Source organism: Macaca nemestrina, chromosome 6 (genome assembly GCF_043159975.1).
Source record: "Macaca nemestrina isolate mMacNem1 chromosome 6, mMacNem.hap1, whole genome shotgun sequence".
Lineage (NCBI taxonomy): Eukaryota > Metazoa > Chordata > Mammalia > Primates > Cercopithecidae > Macaca > Macaca nemestrina.
In genome coordinates, this window is record NC_092130.1 from 53,960,807 (window position 1) to 53,987,110 (window position 26,304).

The 26,304-nt window shown below is 39.1% G+C and overlaps 1 protein-coding gene across 7 annotated transcripts in view; it reads right to left on the bottom strand.

Annotated features, from left to right (window-relative positions):
* The window catches only part of GRAMD2B (GRAM domain containing 2B), a 121,861-nt gene that overhangs the window by 51,318 nt on the left and 44,239 nt on the right, over nucleotides 1-26,304 (bottom strand). The window contains exon 1 of one of the 7 annotated variants that reach the window (XM_011710136.3): nucleotides 20,913-21,435. The exons of 3 other annotated variants lie outside the window; for them this stretch is intronic. In XM_011710136.3, the coding sequence (XP_011708438.2) occupies nucleotides 20,913-20,976 (64 nt within the window). In that variant the 5' untranslated portion in view covers nucleotides 20,977-21,435. Of the gene's footprint in view, nucleotides 1-20,912; nucleotides 21,436-26,304 lie in introns of those variants that run through there. 3 more of the 7 variants (XM_011710138.2, XM_011710137.2, XM_011710139.2) reach the window with 3 other exon arrangements.

The following is a 26,304-nucleotide window of genomic DNA, read 5'->3' on the forward strand; positions in this document are numbered from 1 at the left end:
CACTGCATGTTCTCACTCATAAGTGGGGGCTGAAAGATGAGAACACATGGACACAGGGAGAAGAACATCACACACTAAGCCCTGTCAGGAGAGGTGGGAGGGAGAGCACCAGGAAGAATAGCTAATGGATGCTGGGCTTAATACCTAGGCGATGGGTTGATCGGTGCAGCAAGCCACTATGGCACCGGTCTACCTATGTAACAAACCTGCACATCCTGCACATGTACCCTTGAACTAAAGATAAAAGTTGAAGAAGGAGAAGAAAAAAAGATTGTCCGGGTTTTCATGTGAATATGCTCATTTATCTTGGATAATTTACAAGGTCTGTAACAATTCTGTATAGATCTAAAAGATGAACAGTATGTTTGAAACAAAAAATGGAATTCTAGGTGCAAAAATCAGCTCTCTCAAAAGTATTAGATTCTCTGAATTGATCAATCATAAACATATACTTCAAAGGGCACCTGTCCCCTTATCCTTACAAAAGGTTCTTGCCAACTCTTAGAACAAAAAGTCTACAGAATTTGGTTCATAAAAAAACGGCTTTTACAAAACAATAATTCGTACCATCTCCTTGAATGGCTTCAGATATCAAATAGGCAAGTTACCTTAGAGAGGGCAGTGAAGAAATGTCTTTTCTAAGCTAGAAGGCCAGCTTGTTCTTAAGGCAGACAGACATCTGCACAGAATAGTGGGGGATAATGGGAAGGGCTCCTGTCCTTAAATTCCATAAATTCCCTTACCACCACCCTGGCCCCCTACCCCAGTGTGCTCCACCTATTTTTCTCTTGGAATAATCTTCTTTGGAAAAGGTAGGCCAGGATTGGTGGTGGTGGAGTGCTGGAAGTCCTCTTTTTTTTTTTTTTTTTTTTTTTGAGATGGAGTTTTGCTCTTTTTGCCCAGGCTAGAGTGCGATGGTGCAATCTTGGCTCACTGCAACCTCTGCCTCCTGGGTTCAAGGGATTCTCCTGCCTCAGCCTCCCTAGTAGCTGGGATTACAGGTGCCCGCCACCATGCCCAGCTAATTTTTTGTATTTTTAGTAGAGACGGCATTTCACTATGTTGGCCAGGCTGGTCTTGAACTCCTGACCTCAGGCGATCCACCTGCCTCAGCCTCCCAAAGTGTTGGGATTACAGGCATGAGCTACAGCGCCTGGCCGGCCTCTCTATCTTTTACAGCTCACTGTTTCCTGTTATGGATATAACAACATGCACGCATGAAATCACTGATGGAGTCTTTCCATCACAGCTGAGAGAAAGCCAGTTTTACTGAGAAAAGACAGAAAACTATTGTGCAGGAAAGTTCAATGTCAGCATCTCTGTGGGGAGAGCAGACGGCGACTGGGCAAAGATGTCTTTGAAGACACAAGGGAAGGGAGATAGTGAAAGAGGATGTGAGAGGACTCTGAAGCCTCAGGGTTTTGCCTGCAGGGGCCCTGTTTTATTTTAGCTAATTAATAGGACCCTGGCTGTGCAGAGAAACACACAGACTGAAACAACACTTACTAAAACTAGGAGTGAGAATATAAATAAAGCTGACGAATTTTCCTCTCTTCCATTAAAAGTCATTTCAGGTACGCCTGAGCCATACAGTTTCTGAAAGATCAGTCTGTGAACTCCATCAACGAGAGGTTCTCAAACTGTGGCCTAAGAACTTTCTATGTCAGAACCATTTAGGTACGGGCCTTGTAAAAACGCACTTCTTAGGTCTACTTCAGACCTTTTAAAAACTTAAGTCTTATACCCACCAAAATCTTGGAACTACTGAGCTGAGTGTCAACCAAGCCAAGATTACTGGGCTAAGTGGGAAACGAGTCAATTACTATTGTTACTTTCATCCAGCAATCTTCTAAGGAGGGCTGGGAGAGACTGGTAAGTTTTTCAGTACTACTGGAAAAACAATCCCCATTAACCATCAATCTGTAATGCTACTTCAGGAAAGAAGTTTCCAAATACTTAGTAATTTTGGATTTTGGATGATTAGTTAGATATATTATCCAAAATCAAAATATGAGCCACATCTGAGTTTTCTTTGGGAAATACAATTACTGGTGTTTTTTTTATCTTATTTTTTGCTATGATCTGTGTTTGTCAAGGTTTCTACAATGAGCTTTGTAGAATCATAGATTTTGATTAAAAAAAAAATCTTTAAAGAAGGGAAGTAATAGAGACCATATTTAATTTTGAGACACCAGTTGCACATGGTATCTTAAACTAGACCAGATTTCAAGGAAATATTTAGAAAGGGATTTTAAGCAGGAGGCTCACAGAAAAATCTAGAAGTTTTATAATGCATACATGTCAATACACATTAGAAAAAGCATTTTAGGCCGGGTGCAGAGGCTCATGCCTGTAATCCCAGCACTTTGGGAGGCCAAGGCGGGTGGATCATTTGCGGTCAGGAGTTTGAGACCAGCCTGGCCAACATGGTGAAACCCCAGCTCTACTAAAAATACAAAAATTAGCTGGGCATGGTGGTGGCCGCCAGAAATCCCAGCTACTAGGGAGGCTCAGGCAGGAGAATTGCTTGAACCCGAGAGGCGGAGGTTGCAGTGAGCCGAGATCACACCATTATACTCCAGCCTGGGTGGCAGAGCGAGACTCCATCTCAAAAAAAAAAAAAAAAAAAAAAAAAAAAAAAAAAAAAAAAAAAAGCATTTTAGGATTTTAGGGAGGGGTTTGAATGAGTTTGCTTCAAAATCATGACTGATGTAAATATTCAGGTGAAGAACATGAAGATGAGATTAGGAGTTAGTGGGTTAATGTGCTGAATTCAAATCCTATCTGTTTTTACTTTTGTTGTGTCTGGTATTCAGTGGGATAGTTAGCCCTCTTGTTGAAGTTATCTTCATAGGCATATTAGGAATAATAATTCCTTCTTAGGATGTTGTGAGACTTTAGTAACATTCATAGATTTTTTACATAAAAAGGTATGCACAAATACACTAAAACAAGGCTTAAAAATTTATTTTAGCCAGAAAAAAAGTGTTTTGATTTGATTTGAAAATGTTTAGTGTGAGGAAACAGATTTCAGCAGATATAATCCTGTGACCATCTAAGACTGTCACAACTATCAGGTAGGTTCTGTCTCCTGTTTACCACTGAAATGCCTGCAATTCAGAAGTATATTTTATCAAGAACCTCTAATGAGCTGGTTCCTATATTCCAAAAAAAAAATCCTCACTGGAGGAGCTCTGCTCATTAGAATTAAAACCATATTATCTGTTTTAGCAAAAAAAAAAAAATCTTATATCAGGACTAGTCATTGCAATGGTAATTGTGAAATGTTGCTGTGTGCCAGCATTATTATTTATAGTTCTCCCTTGTATGGCATGATCAAATGGCCTAAATAAAGAGAAAGAGTATGGGAAGAAGAGGAGAAAGGCTGGGAGCCTACTGATTGTCCTTTGAGCACCTGCATAGTTTTCAGGCTATAAAAGGCTAGGAAGATAAACATTGAAACAGTGTGAAGGTGACAAAGTAGAGGAGGGGGGCCCTGAGTCAATCCTGAAAGTGGTTGCAAACAGCCTGCTTTCCTCTGCAGCACCAGTGAGGGCCCAGTCTGTAGTTTGGAGCAATCCATAGCCCAGAGCCTATGTAGGCTGTGTACCTAATTTCACAGTATGAAGTTAGACTTAATTTCAGGGACAATGATTACAACATTACAAAGCTGTCTTCATGCTGTTACATTTCATATAAGCCCAGCTAACAGTATTTTAATGTCCAAAAGGTATCTATCTCATCTGCAAAGTAGGAGATCTTAACTGTAAGAAAAAAATATACATAATTATGTTTTAAATATTTTTTCCTCTGCCATAATACATACTCATTCTAGAAAATTCAAACCTTACCAACACCACGAAAAAAAAATAAGAAAACATAATTTAGAGAATATCATCATTTTTAACATTTTGGGGAACATTTTTCCAGGCCTATTTCAATAAATAGAAATGTCAATATAGAATTTTGTATAATAGGATCATTTTATACATGTTTTATGCAATTAAAAAAAAGTTGAAGATAGTCCTGAGACTATTCTACCCCCATGATTAGAGATAAATGCCAACTTTCATGAATGCTACAAAATATACCATTGTGTTAATGTGTAGTTCATTAATCTAATACAGAATTGACGGTCCTTTGTAATGCCTTATTTTATTATCTCACATAATTTTTTCATTTTGGTTAAATTTATCAATCTTCCCCTTTATAACTTCTGAATTTAATTCCATGCATTGTAAGACTTCCTATTTCCATATTATATAGTAGTTCTTGTTTTCTTCTAGTACTTTTGTGGTTTCTTTTTTTCTGTGTCTAAATACTTGATAGATCAGGGGCTTATTTTAATTATGGAATGGAGAAGATTTCCAGCTCTAGTTTTTCCCAAATGGCTAACCAGTTGTTCCATCTTTTCCCCATGGATTTGAAAATACCTCCAGATATATTTGGATTTCCTTCTGAACCTTCATTAGGATAGCTTCATCATGATAAGCTGTGGGTCTATCTTTTTATTATTCAGACTTGACCTGGATATTTCTGAATGCTTCAGTCTTTCAGAATAATTTTATAATCATTCTGAAATGTTTTCTCAAGAGAGTCACTGAGATTTTGTTTGGAGTTGCAGTGAACTTATACATTTAAGAAATGCTTTATAAGTTTTCCTTTTGAGGAAGGTAAACTCCATTTATTCAAGTTTTCTCCTTTAGTAGGTGTGTTGTTTTACTTGAAGTCTTATTAAATAGATTTCTGGGTATTTTATATTTTTGGATGCTAGTCTATAACTCTTTCTCCAATTTATTTTATTAACTTTTTATTGTAGTTAAGAAAGGTAATTGACTATATTAGTCCATTTTCATACTGCTATGAAGAAACATCCAAGACAGGGTAATTTATACAAAAAAAAAAGAGTTTTAATGGAGTCACTGTTCCACATGACTGGGGAGGCCTCACAATCACGGTGGAACGTGAAGGAGGAGCAAAGGCACATCTTACATGGTGGCAGACCAGAAAGCGTGTGCAGGGGGAACTGCCCTTTATAAAACCATCAGTTCTGATGAGCCTTATTCACTACCATGAAAATAGTATGGGAAAAACCTGCTCCCATGATTCAACTACCTCCCACTGACTCCCTCCCATGACATGTGGGGATTATGGGAGCTATAGTCAAGATGAGATTTGGGTGGGGACTCAGCCAAACCATATCATTGACTTTTATAATTTTTCTGATAATCAGTCAGCTTACTAAGTACTATTATTTCGAATTGCTTTTGTGTTTGTTCACTTGAGTTTCAAAAATACAATCAATTTTGGCCAGGCGTGGTGTCTGTAATCCCAGCACTTTGGGAACTGAGGCAGGATGATCACTTGAGGTCAGGAGTTCAAGATCAGCCCGGTGAACAGGGTGAAACCCTATCTCTACAAAAATATAAAAATTAGCTGGGCATGGTGGCATGTGCCTGTAATCCCAGCTACTCGGGTGGCTGATGCACGAGAATCACTTGAGTCCAGGAGGTGGAGGTTGCAGTGAGCCAAGATCGTGCCACTGCACTTCAGCCTGGGCAACAGAGTGATTCTGTCTAAAAAAATAAAAAAAAAAAAAAAAGCAAAACCAAAAACAAAAACAAAGAAACAATTTTATCTGTATTCAACAAGTAGACATATATGAAATATCTATATATTTCAACATACGGAGAGTCCAACGTCTTGCAGGTTACTTTTGATACACTGTCTTTAGTGTTCCTATTGCATTCATCCTCTGACATACTTCTTTCTTGAGGACTTTGGCACATGGACTCTTAAATGTCCATGTGGATGGCATCCAGTAATAATGGCCTTATCACCAACAACCTTTATTGACATTTCACATAATCCCTTGTGGTCAAACACCGGGCTTGCATCATGGCTCAGACTGCTGTGTACAGGAATGTTCTTTGTCAATATGTCATCTCTAATGTCCCCATATCTACCTGTAATCTCCTATCCTTCCAATTCTCATCCCTTGCCATTCTCACCACCTGTGTGTTTCAGCCTCAGAGAAAAGCATCGGCTATTGATGTTTCCATAGTCTCATTGTCAATCAATCAACCTCTTCTGGACTTATTTCCTGAGGCAGCTCAGACCATATATGTGACCATATATGTGATTGTTCACCCTTAATTTCCAATCATGCTAATCGTTCTGCCATGCCACTCAGATAAAATCCCCAGATCACCCTTTTAAACTTCTAATACTAAGATTCTGAGCACATTGTAGGGAAAAAATCTTTATTTATCTTTATTGTAGATCAGTCCCTTTGCTGGGCCCTCAACGGTGCCTGGACATCCTGTTTTATTTCATCAGCTCGTATTTTAAACACTCTCCATGTTCCTCAAGCCCCTGAGGAAACACAACTCATCCTTCTTGGTGAAAGGGGCCTTGTCATGACTTCACTAAGAAAACTGAAACTTGAAGTCATTATACGAGAGCACCCACATTTCTTCCCCAGACCTCTACTTATATCTGCATCGACTGCATCTATTCATTCCTCCACTTTGAGAAGGCAAGGCCTCTTACTCATGTTCAAGCCCATTTCTGACACCTCTGGGCTTGTTCTAGCACTTATCGGGTGTGCCCCTTCATATTCTCCCTCTCTGCAGGCTGTTCCTCCGAGGTTATGTACAGGCTCACAAGGCTCTCTCTCACCTAAAAAACAAAACCTTTCATTGACTTTGCTCCTCCAGTTACCTTTCTCTCTTTTCTTCACTTCTCAGACAAACTTCTTAAAGCCACATAGCTTCCTGAGCCACCTAGGAAATAAGTCCAGAAGGGGCTGATAGGCTAGGAGAACATGGAAACATCAAGAGCTTATGTTTCTCTCTGAGGCTGAAAATCACAGGTCGTGAGAATGGCAAGGGATGAGAACTGGAAGGATAGAAGATTACAGGCAGACATACAGGGACACGAGAGACGCCATATTGACAAAGAAGATTCCAGTATGCACCAATCTGAGCCGTGACGTAAGCCAGGCATTGACAGTGAGGGATTATGTGAAATGGCAGTAAAGTCTACACAGGCTATGTTGGCTTCCTCATTTCCCATCTACCCACAGGGTCTGGCCCTCATGACCATCGTGCCACTAAAATTTATTTGGAAAGATTCTCTGGTGATTTCTCTATTTCCAAATGCCAAGGGCAGTTTAGTAGCTGCTCTTGGTTGTACTTGCCACTGGTGACTATCTTTTGGGATTCTCCTTTCCTTGTTTGTTTTTTCATGATTCTGTTCCTCTGTTTTGTTTTGTTTGGTTGTTTTTGTTTTGTTTTATTCTCTGCTGTGCTGTTTATTCCCCATCACCTTTGTGGCCTTTTTTGACCTTCATCCTAACACAGAATCATTCCCAGGTTCTGTCTTTGGTTTCCTACTCTTCTTATTGGGAAATTGGAGCCACTCTCATTATTTTAACTCTCACCTATAGGCCAACAATTGCCACATCTATCTGCTAGCTCTAAACTCTATCCTACAACTATTAAAAAAGGGAATTCATTTTTTAATACCCCAAATCTCCTTCCATGGCATAATGCAATGGCATCATAATCCACACAGCCTTTCTGAAGAGAAAAACTAAGTCATTCTGGCTTCCTTGCTCTATCAATCCATTCCATCACCTGGTCCTTCCAATTTTTCCTCAAAATTTCTCAAACTCATTCTCCCCCTCCCCTACCAGAATAATCTTACCTGGATTGTTTTATAGCCAGCTATTTCCTGCTTCCTGCTTTGTTCTCCAACAAATCTATCTTCAACTGTCACTAGCATTATCTCGAAAAAACTCAAACCTGGCTATATCACATCCCTGGGTAAACCCTGTCAGTGGCCCCTGTGCCTTATAGATAAACCAAACCTCCTTCTCATCACAAAAACATGTCCTCTGGGACCTTCTTCCATCCTACTGCTTCTGCCTGATGTGCTGCCCTTCAAGTTTATACATTTTATCGTCTAGTAATATTAATTCTTAATAGTCACCTGGCTGTTTCACATCACTGTGTCTTAATTTAGGCTACTTTTTCCAGTTAGAATGATTTCTGTCTCTTTTTGGCAGAGTAGGCAACTGACTCCTATTCCTCCTTCAAAACTTCTCTCAGATATCATCATTTCTTCCAGGAGGCCTTCATTGAATTCCCATGCTGGGCTAGTTTCTTCCTCACTATTCTCTTAAAAATGCCTGTACATAGCACAGTAGATTGAAATTCATAGTTAATGTAATAGCAAGATGTTGCTCAAATTATAGTGAACCTGACCAACCGATTTTTTTTTTTTTTTTTTTTTAATTAAGAGACAGGGTCCTCAGGCTGAAGTGCAGTGGCATGATAAGAGCTCACTGCAGCTTTGAACTCCTGGGCTCAAGCGATCCTCCCACCTCAGCCTTCCAAGCAGCTGGAACGATAGGCTTGTACTGCCGCACCCGTCTAATTTCTATATTATTTGTGGTAGAGGCAGGGTCTTGTTATGTTGCCCAGGCTGACCTCAAACTCCTGGCCTCAAGTGATCCTCCCATCTCGGCCTCCCAAAGTGCTGGGATTATAGGTGTGAGTCACTGCACTGGGCCTAATGTTCTAGGGGACACAGTTCATGCCTAATACATCCTAATAATCTATAACACAGTATAATGTCTAAAAATAGTAGGTCCTCAAAAAGTGTGCATTAAATTCAATTATTGTGGAAATATCAGTACTTAAATGAATATAAAGTAAATTAAAATGCTAATATAATTATTAAGTTCAAGTGGGAAACTGGTATCTCTTAGGTATTCCCCAATTTCATTTCTGAGGAAAAGGGCTTTTTAACCTAAAATTGTATTCTCTATTTAAGTACAACCTTTGATTATTTTCAGACATTAAGTATATCAGAGAAGCTTGCAACTCTGCCAATAATGAATTTGGTCTCCATTTGTGTTACAGGTTTAAATTATGTTACCCCATTAGGCATCTCTGTTATGAACCAATCCAGAAGGCATTGTGGGAAAGTGGGGTTGTCTGATGCAATGTGAATGCTGATATGTCTCTATAAACATGTAAGAGGATAGTTTAGGTATGTTCCAGTGGCAGTCCTGCCTTAAACAGGTATATGTTTACCTAGGGAAAGAAATAAAAGGAAATAAAAAAAATAAAGGGGACAAACCACATAAGAAAGCAAGGACTCATATTAAAAAGGCTTTCCTTCGTTTGTTCAGTCCGATAGAATTCTTTATACAAAAACTACAGAAGTGCGCAGAGAAGTAGGGCAGTTTCTTTAAAGACTCTTCAGGTTGGAAGGGATCTAACAAATCAGGTCATTCAGCCCTCTCTCTTTACAGAGAAGGAAACTGAAGACCAAAGAGGAGAACGACTTCCCTAAAGTTTCAAAGAGTCAGTAGTAGAGCCAAAGCTGTAAAAGGAGGAAAGAGCAAAGCAAGAGGGGGCACCTAACCGGGGGCTCCGAGTCCTTCCCTCTTCTGCTCTCACTGCGAGTCCTCCCAGCCCCAGCCAGTCACGCCACAGGAGACCCGTAAGTGCCCATCAAGAACATGCATTCGAACTTTCAAGTATCCTTTCCTTGTTCCTCCCTCTGCCTGAAATAATTTTCTCCCTCCAGTTAAAGGCACATTCTTCCTTGTCCCTCAACCTCACTTCAAACAGCACCTCTTATCTCACCCCACGAAACACAAATTGCCTGCATCTCTGTCCTCACAACATTTAATTACTGTGGAATTCTTATCACGTGGTATTAGTTATCTGGGAATGCGTCCCGTTCCCCTTTCCCCAGACTGGACACTCTTAAAGGGCATCACACACACCTCATTTAGCCTTGTATTCCCTGCACAGAGTAAGCACTAGGTGACTGCTTGCTGAATTACTTATTTTGGATTAGAGAAGAGTGAAGACATAGCACCTAAAAGTTACTGAACAGTACAGTGTTAAAATTAGATCTTAGATCAAAAGTGTTGTGTAACACTGCTGTGCTAATGAGTCCATTCTGACCCAAAGTCAAGAACAGGAGAATATGCTTGTCCGTCGGTATGCTCAGGAACGTCTCAGGGAGTAAACCAGTCAGCTAACAGAGGTTAACTATCAGGTGCCAGACAAAAATGGAAAGCTTAATGCTAAAAATTGATAATTATCATGTGGGAAAGTCAGGGGTAGTGTCTTATAGACAGTGAAAGAAAGGCCATTTGGAATATGGGCAGGGGGTTTGAGAAAGTGTGATTTCTACACAAATTACCATAATGTGCAATAGAGTAGAAGCTAGTACAAGAAGATTGTGATAGCTGAACTTTCACTGCCTAAGCTCATGGACATTTTTAAAAAATAATTTTTAATTTAAAAATAATTTTTAATACTTACGACACACCAACACCTACCTGAGTATATTATAAACACTGAAAAAGAATAATCACTATAAAATTTTACTATTTTCATAATATGGTTACAAAGTAATAGATGTTGAATTGGATGTATAGAAATTAGTTTGTTAAGGATTGCCAGAAACTCAGTCTTATTTTATAGTCACATCTTGTTTTTGATAAAAAATGATCTTATCCACAGAGTGATTTAAAGATGTTTAAACTATTCTTATTCACCAAATTTGGCTTCAAATAACTCCAGGTTGTTTTTCAAAACCTGAATTCACTCTCGAAAGATCTGCCAACCTTATGACTATTGCAAGAATTGGCTCCAGGCTTTGAAAGTAACACTACAAGAAGAATTTCAAGAAGATTTTGTGCAATTGCAGCATTGTTGGAAAAGTTCTTGGGTTTCTTTGGTGACTACTTTTAAAGATACAACATTCACATGCTTTTAAAACACATCAGTCACATCACTTTATAGAAACACTCTGTACTTGTGCAAAGAAGAACCCCTTTATGGTTTTTAAAAATTGGAATCCATGAAGGACTGCTGTGCCAATTACGATGTAGAGCTTCAACCGAAAAAATGAACTTCTCTACTGCTAGGTTGGAGCACAGATGAATATGCAAGTATCCAAAGAGGTACCTCTGTTTGACAATACAGAGAAAGCACAAGTGCTCAATTGACAGCTAATCTTGTCTTCTACAGAGCATTATAAATTCTTTCAATGTTAGAATTGTAGAATGGAAATGAGTGTTTGTTTTATAAAGATTAGAAAACACACATACAAAAGTTAAGAGAGCTAGGCAGGGTTGCACAGACTTTAACAGGAGATACTTTGTCTTCTGCATCTTTGCCCTTCCTAAATCTAGTGCGATTGTATAATGAATGATTTTAGGAGGCTGGTTCAGTTTAGACTGCCTGCCTTTCTATTTTGACTTCAACACTTTAACAGTTGTTATGACTTGGGCAAGTCACTGTGTCTCTCCTACATATAAAATGTGATGAAAATAGTACCTACCTTATTATATGTATATCTGTAAAAGCACTTTGAATAGTGTCTAATGAATAGCAATGATATTACTTCATCTTGTCTAAGCTTTGACATATTTTCTGGAGCTACTTAGTTTCTTCTTTGAAAGAAGATCGAATCTCAAAACAAAATATTCCTTTCCTCTCTATTCCATTTTCCTTATGGCAAAGGCTTTACATGTTTCATCCTGGTGATATTTAAGACACTTAGCATGGTACCTATGGCACAGGAGTACTTAGTAAATGTCAGTTGAGTACTCAATCAAGTCTCTCTGGTCATCATCAACTGTCAAATACTGCTTTTCTCTTAGCTCATATGCTTTTTATTATTCTGATGCAAGGTCTGATATTTTGTGATTTTAGAATTTGAGAAAAGGTGCTGTGATTCTTTGTAAAATTTTCAGAAAAGATCCTGATTAAATCAAGAACACACCTAAGAAATCTACCAACTTCATATCAAGACAGGTCCAACTTTATATACTATGCAACTTTGTTATTAAGGAAAGAAGGGAGAGCCAGAGGAAAAGAAATATATTCTTAACAATAAACAAAGGCTTTTTGGGGACCACACCGTATAGTACGCAGAGCATCCTGCATAATATTTAAGGATTAAATAGATCAAATGAGGTGTTATTTTTTAATGAATTACAGAAAAAAATGTAGTGATAATAAAAGTTGTTCTGATGAATTGATAGTTTTTCATCACTATCGATATATAGCAATTCAACTCACAATACACATTTTACAGCAATACACACTAAAGGTTTCAGAATCATTTGTAGGAACACAACTGTTTCAGAAAATAATCCTTAATTATTAATTATTATAAAGGACACAAAAATTAGCGTACTGTTTTTCCAAGGTTTTTCCTAGTTTTTAACTCACTGCACAAGCTGGGCATAATGTGAAAGACAACAAATATGGATATAATCATACACCTGATATATATGGACTTTAAGAAAACACCAACATGTATACACAGATCAACATCTCCACTAGGGCTGGGTACGGTGGCTCATGCCTATAATCCCAGCACTTGGGAGGCTGAGGTGGGCAAATCTCTTGAATCCAGGAGTTCAAGACCAGTCTGGGTAACATGGTGAAACCCTGTCTCAACAAAAAAATAAGAAAAATAGCCAGGCCTGGTGGTGCATGCCTGTAGTCCCAGCTACTCCAGAGGCTGAGGTGGGAGGACCACCTGAGCCGAGAGGCTGAGACTGCAGTGAACTGTGATCACGTCACTGGACTCCAGCCTGGGTGACAGAATGAGACCCTGTCTCAAAAAACAAAACAAAACAAAAATCTCCATTAGGGAAGAAGAGGCTTGTCAATACCCCATTTTATTGCCTGAGACAAGACACAGAATAGAATACAGAGAGAAGAGAAGGAATATCTTCCAGGGCAGAACAGGAAGGTTATGTAGGTTAATGGTAAATTAGCCAATTTTTTCTTTCTCTTTTCAATATAACTCAGTATTATTTCCCCCTCTCTTCTCCCAACTCTCTTCTATTTTCTCATCTCTTTACTCACTTTCTCCAACTTCACATTTCCATTTCTCTCACCTTGGCCTCTTCCTTTTTAAAACAGGTCTCATCACCATTGTGCCCCATATTTAATAGTTCAGAGGGTGGCCCAGATATCACTACCTCATCTAATTAGGGGGTCTGTCTAGGATCATCCAGACTGGAAGAGAGGAACAGAAGAGATCAAGAAAATGAATTGGCAGGATGGCTCAGTCACAATTCCTCTGTTTAACACTGGGGGTCTACCTTACTAAGGTCGTCACCATCAGATTGTATTCTAACGGGTTTGTTGACTACTGTTCAAACTATGAATTCATTTTATGGGTGGATAACTATTCTGCACGGAAGCCTGGAAAAAACAGTATTTGAGAGTAATGCCTGCCACTTATTGAGCTCTCCTATGGTGTGCAGATACTGTGTGATCACACTTAATCATAACAATCTCACGAGATGCTTCATGTCGCCAAGTTCAACACATTTATAGGTATACCGGAAGTTGGATAGTCTAAAAAAAAGGAAACTAATCAACAAAAAACTTGATTCTGGCCTTAAAATGACAATAGCATAAGAAAAAAGACCAAAACGTTGGAAAGTGTTACCTTTGAGACAAGGAACTGTAAGGTAGGAGACAGGATGAAGGTCTCCATTTTTCATTTTGTATCTATCTATATTGTTTTGCTTTCTGACTTTTTACATGTATTGCTTTAAGAAACATCAACACATATGGGAAGATTATGTTCCAGGTGTCACTTAAAAAAAACAGTAATAAATATTAGATGCAAAATTTTAAGAGGTCGTAAAAAAAAGTACCCAAATATCGCAGCCTGAGTTATCTTTGATGTTGTGGTTTGGGAAGTTTTCAAAATCTTAAGTATGAATGTCACTTAGTCAACATTCAACGGATGTTTATTGTTACAAAGTATAAAGAACTGACCTGTCTTTATGACCCATCTTGTTGCTCTTGCTACATGAAAGCCCTTTTCTTTCCTTTTTTTTTTTTTTTTTTTGTGAAAAGACATATATTTATAAAGTAAAAGGCTTAGTAAAAGATTTAATCTAATTGTCTTTAAATCAAGCCTATGGAACAAAGATTTCGATGAAATGCCCAGAAAAGGCAGATTTATAGAGATAGGGAGTAGACAGTGATTGCCTAGAGCTGGGGTTGGGAGTTGAAATAAGGATTAAGAATAAATGTACCTGAGGGACCTCATTGGAGGGATGAAAATGTTCTTAAACTGGGTCATGGTGATGGTGCATCACTTGGTAATGTTACTAAGAGTCATGGAATTATACCTGGAAATGGGTAAATTTTATGAGGTAAAATCTCAATAAAGTTGTTACAAATACTATGCACCTTGGGACATCATGTCCATTATAAATACAGAAACCTTTGACACACATGGCGTGACCAATGACGGCTACATATATCCATCTTAGGGAATGTAAATTATTCTACTTTAGGAAATGTAGTTTAAGTTGGTTCTGCTTCTCTTCTCAAGGTGACGAATCAAACTTCGGATAAAACACTCCTCTTTAAGGATAAAGAAGCAGTCATTAAGGTGGCTGAGGAGGAATCCCTCTCAAGGATCTTTGCTCTATTACATTTGAAAATGTGCAAAGTGGCTAAAGCTGAGCATTTTAGAAATTAGAAAGGTGTTAAAGGACAGTTCTGTTGAAGTTTAGCAAATGGAAACAAAAATGCAGTTTAAAGCTGAGGGTCCAGGAAGCAGAATGTGGAATCAGTGGTTGATGGATAGAAGTATTGGACAACAAATGTATAACACCAAATCAGTAAGCAATATTTAAATTAGCTGGAAGGTCACAAAATACTCATGGCATGAGATCCTTTTAGCATAAAGTAAAAACCAACACACCTGGTTAGATTCAAAGAAATGCTCAGGTGCTGTCACAAGAGTCCTCAGGGTCACTTTACGGAACATTACTGCAGGCTACTGTAAGCATTTGACCTCTTTGAAGTTTGACCATTTAGTTTAATTACACTTTATGTCATCCTCCCACTCCCACCCCACAACATATCCCAGATGTTAAAAAATGAGGACTAATACAGCTACAGTTTATGGAGAGCTGATAATATGTAGGCACTAGGTGAAGTACATTTCTTTATTATTTTACTTTTTTCTTTAACATTGATTTTAAGTTCAGGGGTACATATGCAGGTGTGTCATACAGGCAAACTTGTATCATGGGGGTTTGTTATACAGATTATTTTGTCACTCAGGTATTAAACCTAGTACCCATTAGTTATTTTTCCTGATTTTCTCCCTCCTCCCACTCTCCACCCTCCAATAGATCCCAGTGTGTGTTGTTCCCCTCTATGTGTCCATGTGTTCTCATCATTTAGCTCCCACTTACAAGTGAGAATATGTGGTATTTGGTTTTCTGTTCCTGCATTAGTGTGCTAAAGATAATGGCCTGCAGCTCCATTCATGTTTACGCAAAGGACGTGATCTGGTTTTTATGGCTGGATAGTATTCTATGGTGTATATGTACCACATTTTCTTTATGCAGTCTATCATTGATGGGCATTTAGGTTGATTCCATGTCTTTGCTATTGTGAATAGTGCAGCAATGAACATACACATGCATGTGTCTTTATGAAAGAACAATTTATATTTCTCTGGGTATATACCCAGTAAAGGGATTGCTGAGTTGAATGGTATTTCTGTCCTTGGGTATTTGAGGAATTGCCACACTGCCTTCCACAATGGTCAAACTAATTTACACCCCCATCAACAGTGTATAAGCATTCCTTTTTCTCTGCAACCTCACCAGCATCTGTTATTTTTTGACTTTTTAATAATTGCCATCCTGACTGGTGTGAGATGGAATTTCATTGTAGTTTTGATTTGCATTTCTGCAACGATGAGTGATGTTGAGTCTTTTTTCATGATTGTTGGCTGTATATATGTCTTCTTTTGAAAAGTGTCTGTTCTTATGTTTCCCATGTAAACTTCAAAGCAAGCCTGTATCAAACAGCTGACTTAAGTATTCCCCATTATAGAAAATGAAACAGAGACTTAGAGGTGCTGAGTAACTTGCCAGAGTCACACCTGTAGGAGACGGGAAAGCCAGAATTCAAATACTAGTTTCCTACAGCCTGCATTCTTAACTGCTTCATGTACTGCCCAGATAAATCAGCAATTTTCTGTGATATTAACCTCCAGTCATAGAGCTGATTTGGTTCACTATATATATTTTTCAAAACCTTTCAAACCAGAGCACACTGTTTATTTTTCTCCATTTTTTAAAACTCCTCCATTGGGTGTTATACTTTAATATAATTTGTTTAATATAATTTATAAATATAATATGCTATGTATGACATTTTAAAATATGAGTTTCCATACACTGAAGGCCCATATTTAATGGATTAGTGGGTGAATTAATATATGTTAAAACATGTTATACATTATTCTTTCCTACCCCAAAGTTTGTAATGAAAAGTGAACTGGATCTTGCTATGTTGCCCAGGCTGGAGTGCAGTAGCACAATCCACGATGTTGGCTCACTGCAACCTCTGCCTCCCAGGCCTCTCGCCTCAGCCTCCCTAGTAGTTGGGATTAGGGGCATAAGCCATCACGCCTGGTTAATTTTTGTATTTATAGTAGAGACGGGGTTTCACTATGTTGGCCAGGCTGGTCTCAAACTCTTGGCCTCAAGTGATCCACCTGCCTCGGCCTCCCAAAATGCTGGGATTATAGTGAGCTACCACACCCAGCCTGTCAGATCTGATGACCTGGAAAAAAAAAAAAAATTATATGCACACACATACACAGATAGAGAGATAATCTTCTTTTGCTAAATGGGAGCTTTCAAAGTTTGGAATTAAGTAAGCACTAAGAAACTGAGTTAGGCCCAACAAATATTTGCCTTTATTTCTCTTGTTTCTAATTCAAGATCAGTTCCTAACTTCAACCTGTGTTCTGTTTGTCAAGAACTCCAACATGCCATGCACAAAGACAGATCGTTTAGATGAGAGATGTTGCCACTGCAGGTCATTTATTTTTACTTGAATTCACTATTTTAAGTAAAAATATATACTAAAAATAACCAACCTTTATTGATAATACCAGAGAGCTTCCTTTTAAGGTAAATGTTCTTGTTGCCCACATCTATCCTTTTCCTACCTACATATGGAGTTGGACAAATTTCTAAAATTCTTACACCTCAAGTTATTAAAGTTCAAATGTTAAAAATTCAAATTGCAATTTGAATGTTATTACATGTAATTTAATTCATTATTTGAAACATGAATCAAGATAACTTTTGCTCAGAATATATCAGCATTCATTTTGGGTACTTGTTGAAATTCATTAAAAGTAACCTGGACATTACTAAATGAGATCCAGAAGAAGTTTAAGAAATAAAGGTGTGTTTCATAAAATGTGTAAAAAACGGTGGGGGTTTGGGGGAGGGATAGCATTAGGAGAAATACCTAATGTAAATGACGAGTTGCTGGGTGCAGCAAACCAACATGGCACATGTATACCTGTGTAACAAACCTGCACGTTGTGCACAGGTACCCCAGAACTTAACACACAAACAAACAAAAGTTAGAGCAAGGGTATTCTGGCCTCTTGAAGGAAAAAAAAATGTGTCTCAAAAAAAGTCAGGCTATGCTACGACTCTTCAAGTACTGGGAACATAAAATTCAGAATAGAAAAGGTAATAAAAGCAGAGAAAGTTAGGATCTCAAAAGGAAATATACAGCTAAAGTACTTATTCTTGGTCAGAAAGGGGTTCATTGTATTTTTTCATCAAATATGCACTTTGGTGATGAGTGTACCAGCAGCTTCACCTTCTTCTAGCAGAAAGATGAACAAATTAGCCATAGCTCTTGGGCAAGTAAATGTACCTAGAAATTCTAACCACTACTGATAGGAAATGTGATTAAGAAAAATTTTAAACATAGAATTTCCCCTGACATAGTCAAGCTGATTGTCAGCTACAAGCATATTACAGTATATATCTTAATTAGTGGGTCTGGGGTCTTAGCTTCCCCAGCTCGCCAACAGATGGTTATCGAAAGTGACTGTTGCTTGGGCCTCTGAGAAATTCAATAAGGAAAAATGTAATCCGAGTCTGCAACCTATTTAGAGGAAAGATAACTAATACAACTGGATTAGTGGGTGAATTAATATATGTTAACAACTTGAAACAGTACTTTGTACAAACTAAACTGTCAATAAACATTAATTGTTAATTAATCATCATAATAGCAGCTAAATTCTATGAGACGGAAGCCACATGTGTACAAGGTGAATACTAGTAAAGAAGAGATGAGTATGGCCAGTAATGAATGAAGGCTTCACATGAAGGAAAACTTGAGTTGATTTCTAGAAGTAAATGAAGAGAGAGTAGAGAGGGGAAAGGAACAGCGGTAAGGAAAAGTGAAGACAGAAGGGGATTCATTGGGTCCTATGTTTGACATACCAGTTCCTTATTCCTTCTGCATATCACTTCTTTTTTTGAGTTTTATAGGAAATATATTTTTAAATTATTTTACAATTAATATTATTTTTAATTGACAAATCATAATTGCTTATGTTTATGGGGTACAAGATAATGTTTTGGTATATGTATATAATGTAGCATGATTAAATCAAGCAACATACCTATGGTCTTGCTTACCTATCATTTTTATGGTGAGACATTTGAAATCTACTCTTAGTTATTTTGAAATATACAATACATTGTTATTCACTAATCACCTTGCTGTGCAATAGATCTCAAAACTTACTCCTTCTGATTGAAACTTTGTACCCTCTGATCAACTCCCTATTCCCTCCTTCCCCACCTTTTCCACCTTCCAGCACCTGGCAACCACCATTCTACTGTTTCTATGAATCCAACTTTTAAATTTATTTTTAAATTAAATTATAGTTTTGAGACAGGGTCTCACTCTGCGTCCAGGCTGGAGTGCAGTGGCATGAACATGGCTCACAGCAGCCTCAACTACCTGGGCTCAAGCGATTCTCCCACCTCAGCCTCCCGAGTAACTGGGACCACAGGTGTGCGCCATCATGCTTAACTTTTTTTTTTTGTAGAGATAGGGTCTCACTTTGTTGCCCAGGCTGGTCTTAAATTCCTGGGCTCAAGTGATCCTCCAGCCATGGCCTCCCAAAGTGTTGGGATTATGGGCATGAGCCACAGTCCCAGGCCTGAGTCAACCTTTTTTAGATGTCACACACAAGTGAGATCATGCAGTGTTTGTTTTTCTATTCCTGGCTTATTGTGCCTAACATATGTCCTCTAGGTTCATCCATGTCACAAATGACAGGATCTTTCTTTTTAAGGGCTGAATAATAGTATGTATATATGCCACATTTTCTTATCCATTTATCCATTGATAGACAACTTAGATTGATTTTGCATCTTGTGTACACATAGCACATTTTCTTATCCATTCATCTGTTGATGGACACTTAGGCTGATTTCATATCTTGGCTATTATGAGTAATCTGCAATGAACACGGGAGTGCTGCATATCACCCCTTTAAGTATAGGGCTGCTAGTATGATTGTTTGGCTATAAAAGATGTGCATGATGACTAGTATTAGGAAGTGAGGTTGCAATGGTCTGTGTGGGTCCAGATCATGAAGGATCTTAAAATCTTGGCAGAGGATCCCATTTTTAATAGTAGGCCATGGAAGGCCATCATAGATTCTGGAACAGAGGAACCAGTGCACAGCATAGTGGTTGTAAGTTCATGCTGTAAAGTTAGGAGACCTGGGCTTGAATCCTGGATGCTCTTTTATTAACCGTGTGACTCTGCCTAGTCTCAGAGCTTCAGTGCTTTTATCTGCAACATGGAAATAATAGCACCTGCCTCATTCTTTGTGAGAATGCATTTAAAGTGTTGAGCACACTCCCTGTCACATAGTAAGCATTCTCAGTAAGTGCCAGCTACTATTACTTAGGAGGCTAAGGCTCTAGGTGACGAGGCCTACATGTATGCAGTTACAGACGCAGGGAAATTGCGAGGAGCAAGTCATTCTAATCCTCTTAGAAGAAATATCCATTGGGACACCCAGACTTCAACAAGACTTTGAGCTTAGTGATAATCAATCTAAGTTATGAAGTTCAAAACAGAAGTTAGACTGGGTTTCTAAGCACAAAAATTTGGCAACTTAAAATGATTTCAAAGTGGAATTATCACATCAGTATATCCTTATGATAATATATAGTCCTCCTTCCTAAATTACTCTTATCCTGATACCAAAACAAGAGTTTTAGAGCTCAGAAGGGTTAGTGTCTAAAATCATAGACTGAATTAGAAGTGACTTCAGTAGGCTTAGAAAATACCGCTTTGTAGGAAAAAACAAACAACTCCTCCTCCCAAACCAATTTTACCAAAGCCTGCAAAATAGATAAATATTTTAACAGTAAGAAGACTCAGTTATAGGCTAAACTCTTTATCATACCTTGTCTGTGTGTTTAATGTGGCAATGGTCATCAAAGTCCCTTGAAGTACAGTAATATTCATTTGTGCCTCCCCCATCCCCACTCTGCTCTTGAAGTTCCAGAAGGGCAGATCCAAAATAACATTTATCCTTGTATTGCCCATCGTTATCGAACAAGTAGACACTCAATTATCTGAACTGAAATGAATTTGTGAAAACGGTCATTCTAAACGAAGGGCTCTGTTGGGACTTTGAGCTTCAATGTGGTTAGGCTTATTTTCTACAAAATTATTTTCCCAACATCCAGTGAGTTTTGAATTAAGAAAATTTGTTTAAAACCTACAGTAGACTTTTCAATCAATCTAAACCGTCTCCTTAACTGAGTATCTAGACAGAGAGAGAGAGAGAGACAGAGAGAGAGAGAGAGAGAGAGAGAGCGCGAGCGAGTGAGAGCGCCACAAGATTGTCCATGTAGAAACTCCAGAAATCCGCATCCACCCAAAACGCGTCCCGGGGCAGAGAAGTTTGGGTTGCGCTCCTCCCACCTCCCTGGATGGGTCCCAGCTGAGAATACTCACTGGGCTGAGCCAACTTTGCTCTCCCTTTTCCCGAGCACTTTTGCAGGCTTTGTGTCTTCCACATCTTGCTGTAGTTCAGTCATCGGGGCCGTGTCTGGAGGGCACCTTCAGACTTCCGCGCGCCTGGCTCTTCCCCGGCTCGTCCCGGCTTCTAGGTCCCGGGGCGCAGGCCAAGCAAGCGGCGCCGTGCCCTCCCCTGCACCCTCTGCCCCGCGCATCCAGGCCGGGCCGCGCCAAGCTCTCGGGGCCGCGGACCTGGACACGTCGGAGCGGGCGCGATTGGTCCGACCCAGAGTGGAAGAGCCCAGAGGGAGGGAAGGGGAGGGTCGAAGCGAAGTGACAGCCTCATTCCCCAACCCAGGAGGCAGAGAAGAGAAAAAAGAAACCTGTTGAACGAGTCTTTCGGGAGAGGAAGCTAATTGGCCAAGCAGGTGGAACATTTGCCTAAGAAAGCACAATCTGTGTAGCCTCCTGGTAAATTAGGCTTTTTGTTTTCTATCCTGACTGTAACAAGGGGATTTTTAAAGAGGGCAGCCGACTCTAGATACCGGAAATGGAGATGTCTGAGTGGGACGCCCTGTCACACAAATGCACTGTGTGGGCTGGCCTATGCCCCATTCTAAATTATTCAAACAGGATATTGCTTCATTGAGGGACTGCCTCTTCTGCTTAAACAATAGCTCTGCTCAATTTTTTATGTGGGAATAACAAAGGTAATAAGTGGTTGCCTTTGGTGGTGTTTTGGTTAACCCTTCATCGTTCTCTGGGGGGCTTTGAGGGGAAAAGAAGAAGCAACCATCAAAATCTTCAAATATTGGGTTATGACTGTTCTCATCAAAATCAAAATTGGTGTTTGATAATTCCCAAGCCGTCTCTTTGTTGCCCACAGTTGTGCAAGTACCTTATTTACTATGCACTCAACCAGTACCGTGAATGCCTCTTCCTCCCTCCTTTTGGTGACATTTTGACTTGCTGGTTCTAAGGTTTTGCATTGGAAGCATCTGTTCATTCATTCATTGAACGAACTTTTGAGAGCAAACAAGTTCCAGGCATTGTTCTCAACCAGGGGTGTCCAATCTTTTGGCTTCCCTGGGCCACACCGGAAGAAGATGAAGTGTCTTGGGCCACACATAAAATACACTAACACTAAGGATAGATGATGAGCTTTAAAAAAGGTCCGTGCAGGGGCCGGGCACGGTGGCTTACGCCTGAAATCCCAGCAGTTTGGGAGGTTGAGGCTGGTGGATCATTTGAGGTCAGGAGTTCGAGACTAGCATGGCCAACATAGTGAAACCCCGTCTCTACTAAAAATACAAAAATTAGCTGGGTGAGATGGCACAGGCGCCTGTAATCCCAACAGTTTGGGAGGCTGAGGCAGGAGAATCGCTTGAGCCTGGGAGGTGGAGGTTGCGGTGGGCCAGGATGCACCACTGCACTCCAGTGTGGGCAACAGAGTGAGACCCTATCTCAAAAAAAAAAAAAACAAAAAAACCCAAAAACATCCGTGCATGCATGTCACAATGTTGTAAGACAGTTTATGAATTTGTATTGGGCTGTATTCAGAGCTGTCCTGGGCTGCAGGTTGGGCAAGCTTGTATAAACATTGATTTGTTATAGCAAATAACATTTTTGCTGGTGGTTTTCTAATTTGCTATGGAGTAGTTGACAATTAGAATAATTAATATAAAACGTTATTATTGGAAGCCTGACTTGACTTTAAAACAATTACAAGTGGCAACAGTAGAGCATGACATGCCTGGGAAAAAACTACTAACTATGTTCTGGGGCTGCAAGTCCTTCATTTTTCTTTTAAAATAAAGTTTAGATTTAAGAATATTACAAAGACTATGCAACCATAGTATGTACATGTATGTATGTATGTATGTAGGGTGTACGTGTGTTTGTAAAACACCTAACCTAAATAACTTCAAACATTTTAGAGGTGCAAGTTCTGTCCAAAGTTTTCTTATTCCTTCTCTTTCTACATATGTATCATTAGGCTGAGAGAACAAAAACATCTTTTTATAGCCTGCTTGCTCCAAAATTGATTCTTGTGACATTTGAAAAATAAGTAAAAGAAAAAAGCTTACATAAATTCCAGAAGAGTTGGCTTAGTCAGGCCTCTCTCTCTTTTTTCTTCCTGACCACTGACTGCAGGAGCTGTGCTAGATGGGACTGAGAAAGCTCTGGGTGACCTGAAAGCTTGAAGGCTGTCTCCTTGGTGCCCATAGTTGTCTCTTCCTGGGGACATTCCTGATGCCTTCACCTCTAGGTCTTTGCTTGAGATCCCCACCCTCCTCAGAATAGGGATAGGTTTGGAATAGAGATGAGGTTGTCAATTTCCCAAACTCTGGATGAGGACTCTAAAATCTCAGGTGCCCTCCAAGTTCTCATTACAGAGCTCAGATCAGACTGACTTTTCCCCCCTACGTAATTTTTTTATTGTGGTAAAATATACATAACATTACTATTTATCATTTTAATAAGTGTATAATTCAGTGGCATTCAACACTTTCACAATGTTATTTAACTATCACCACTTATCTGTACCCAAAACTTTTTTTTATCATCCGTAGCATAAACTCCCATTAAACCCATTAAACAATAACTGTGTCTTTCCCACCTCCTCCCAGCCTCTGGTAGCCTCTATTTTACTCTCTGTCTCTATAAATTTGTCTGTTTTAGCTACCTCATATAAGTGGAATCATACAATATTTTTCCTTTTGTGTCTGACTTATTTCACTCAGTGTAATATTTTCAAGGTCAATCCGTGTCACAGCATATATCCAAATTTCGTTTTTTTTGTGGCGGAATGATATTCCATTGCATGTATATACCACATTTGGGTTGCCCATTTATCTGTTGATGGATACTTGGGTTGTTTCCAGCTTTTGTTGATTGTGAATGATGCTGCTATGAACATGGGTGTGCAAATGTTTGAGTCCCTGATTTCATTTCTTTTGGATATATACCTAGGAGTAAGCTTGCTGGGTCATATGGTAGTCTATGTTTACCCTTTTGAGAAATCATGGTCAGGCCTCTTTTAATGCACGAGTAAGGGCAAGTATTCAAAGCAGTCTTAGCGTGGGTTATGGCTCAGTTAAAGAGCGCTCAGTTACCCTGAAATAGTTGGAAGTTCTTTAGTACATGGTATGAGGTCTTCCAATGGTGTGGTTTTAAGGGAGAAGGAGCAGCTGAGGTTGAAGTGGAAGACAGGGCAGGTAGGGAAAATATCAGTCTTTTCCTAGAGTGGAACACTTAGAAAGGAGCAAGTAAGCTACATTATTTTACATACTGATGTTTGCTTACATTTAAAAGGCATTGTTAAACAACTACCTAATTTGTTTATTCTTGGGGCTATTCTACAGTAATATATGGAATATAGTATTCAAGAGGCACAGCAGATAAACAATAAAGGAAATGTCATTGCCATGTGACAAAATAGAGATATAAGATTATGCCTATGACATGTGAGAGAGGAGACAAGAAAAAAAGATTATGCCTAAAATATGTTTTAGGATGCCCTTTGATATTGCACCAATAAGAGACATTATTTTTCTTCCCGTAAGTCTCTGGGAATCTAAATTCTTGTTTTCAAAAGCAAAGAAGATTTCTTTTCTTTTCTTTCTTTCTTTTTTTTTTTTGTTTTTGAGAAAGAGTCTTGCTCTTTTGCCCAGGCTGGAGTGCAGTGGCACGATCTCAGCTCACTGCAACCTCCGCCTCCCAGGTTCAAGCAATTCTCCTGCCTCAGCTTCTCTAGTGGCTGGTACTACAGGCACACACCACCACGCCCGGCTAATTTTTGTATTTATAGTAGAGACGAGGTTTCACCATATTGGCCAGGCTGGTCTCAAATTCCTGACCTGGTGATCCACCCACCTTGGCCTCCCAAAGTGCTGGGATTACAGGCGTGAGTCACTGCACGTGGCAAAAGCAAAGAAGATTTCTAGCTGATACTTTTTCTAGTTTTTGAAACCACTTTGGTAGAAGATGCCAGACATAACACCTTTGGTGGGTGGGAGCTTCTATGCAAATAGCTTTGATGTTTGATATTGGTCAGATATTGGCCTTCCTTAACATTGAGCACATACACTGCGCATCTGTTCATAGTCTCGGGGAAAAAGTACAAATAATGTGTTTGGAGACTTGAGTGGAGATTTGGTTGCAAGCTGATATGGTTTGGCTCTGTGTCCCCACCCAAATTTCATGTTGAATTGGGATCCTGAGTGTTGGAGGTGGGAAGTGATTGGATCATGGTGGTGGTTTCTAATGGTTTAGCACCACCCTCCTAGTGCTATCTTGTGATAGAGTTCTCATGAGATCTGGTTGTTTGAAAGTGTGTAGCACCTCCCCCTTTGCTCTCTCTCTCTCTCTCTCTCTCCCCGCTCCTCGCTTCACTATGTGAGGATGGTGCCTTGCTTCCCCTTTGCCTTCCACCATGATTGTAAGTTTCCTGAGGCCTTCCCAGAAGCAGAAGTCTGCACAGTCCACAGAACGGTGAGTTGATTAAACCTCTTTTCTTTATAAATTGCCCAATCTCAGGTAATTCCTTATAGCAGTGTGAGAATGGACTAATACACAATGCGTGGTCAAATATTATAGTTACCTAACTTAAAACATGTGGTGAGGTGAGTATTTATTAACCAATATAAGTATAGGTAAGTATCATCACTTTTTTGCATATTGTCTGATGATAGGTTTTAGAAGATGTTGGTGACCTTATCAAGATGAAACCTGGAAGCTCTGTAATAACTTAACTATGCATGATATTTTATAAGTAAAAGGATTCCAGGAACACTTCTCAGACCATTCCTGTTTTCAATTAAAGCCAGTATCTAAAGAAGAAAATGGGGGGAAAATGGAGAGAGTTCAGAAGAGAAACACACAGTGACAATGAAGAACTTAATTCTAAGACTTTCAAAAAAATTGTAAGAATGAAAGTTGAGAAGCATTATCTGAATGGGTGCCTTTGTTGAATGATTTATGTCAATAGAAGAAAAGGTCCCCAATGAATATAACCATGAGACACTGGAATGGAACTCTGTAGTAGATTATGGAATCTTCTATGCTGGAGGGCTTTGAAAATAAGATTAAAAAATTTAGTAGTGTAGTTTTAAGCCAATATTTCCAAAGCCAAGTGATACTGCAGATTGGGATATTTGAAATCTTCTATTTCTCTTCCTACAGATGAAGCAACCACTATGCTTAGCACTCATGTTCAGAGGAATAGGCAAGATGGCAAGGGATTACTGGTCCAGGGACCAGAGGGTAGTTTTGAAACACTAATTTAAACTGGTTCATTGAGAAAGCAGAAGCAGTAAAAAACTCTTCCAGTTCATGTTATTTTTTAAGAATTAAATGATGCCACAGAAACAATACAGTAATATCTATC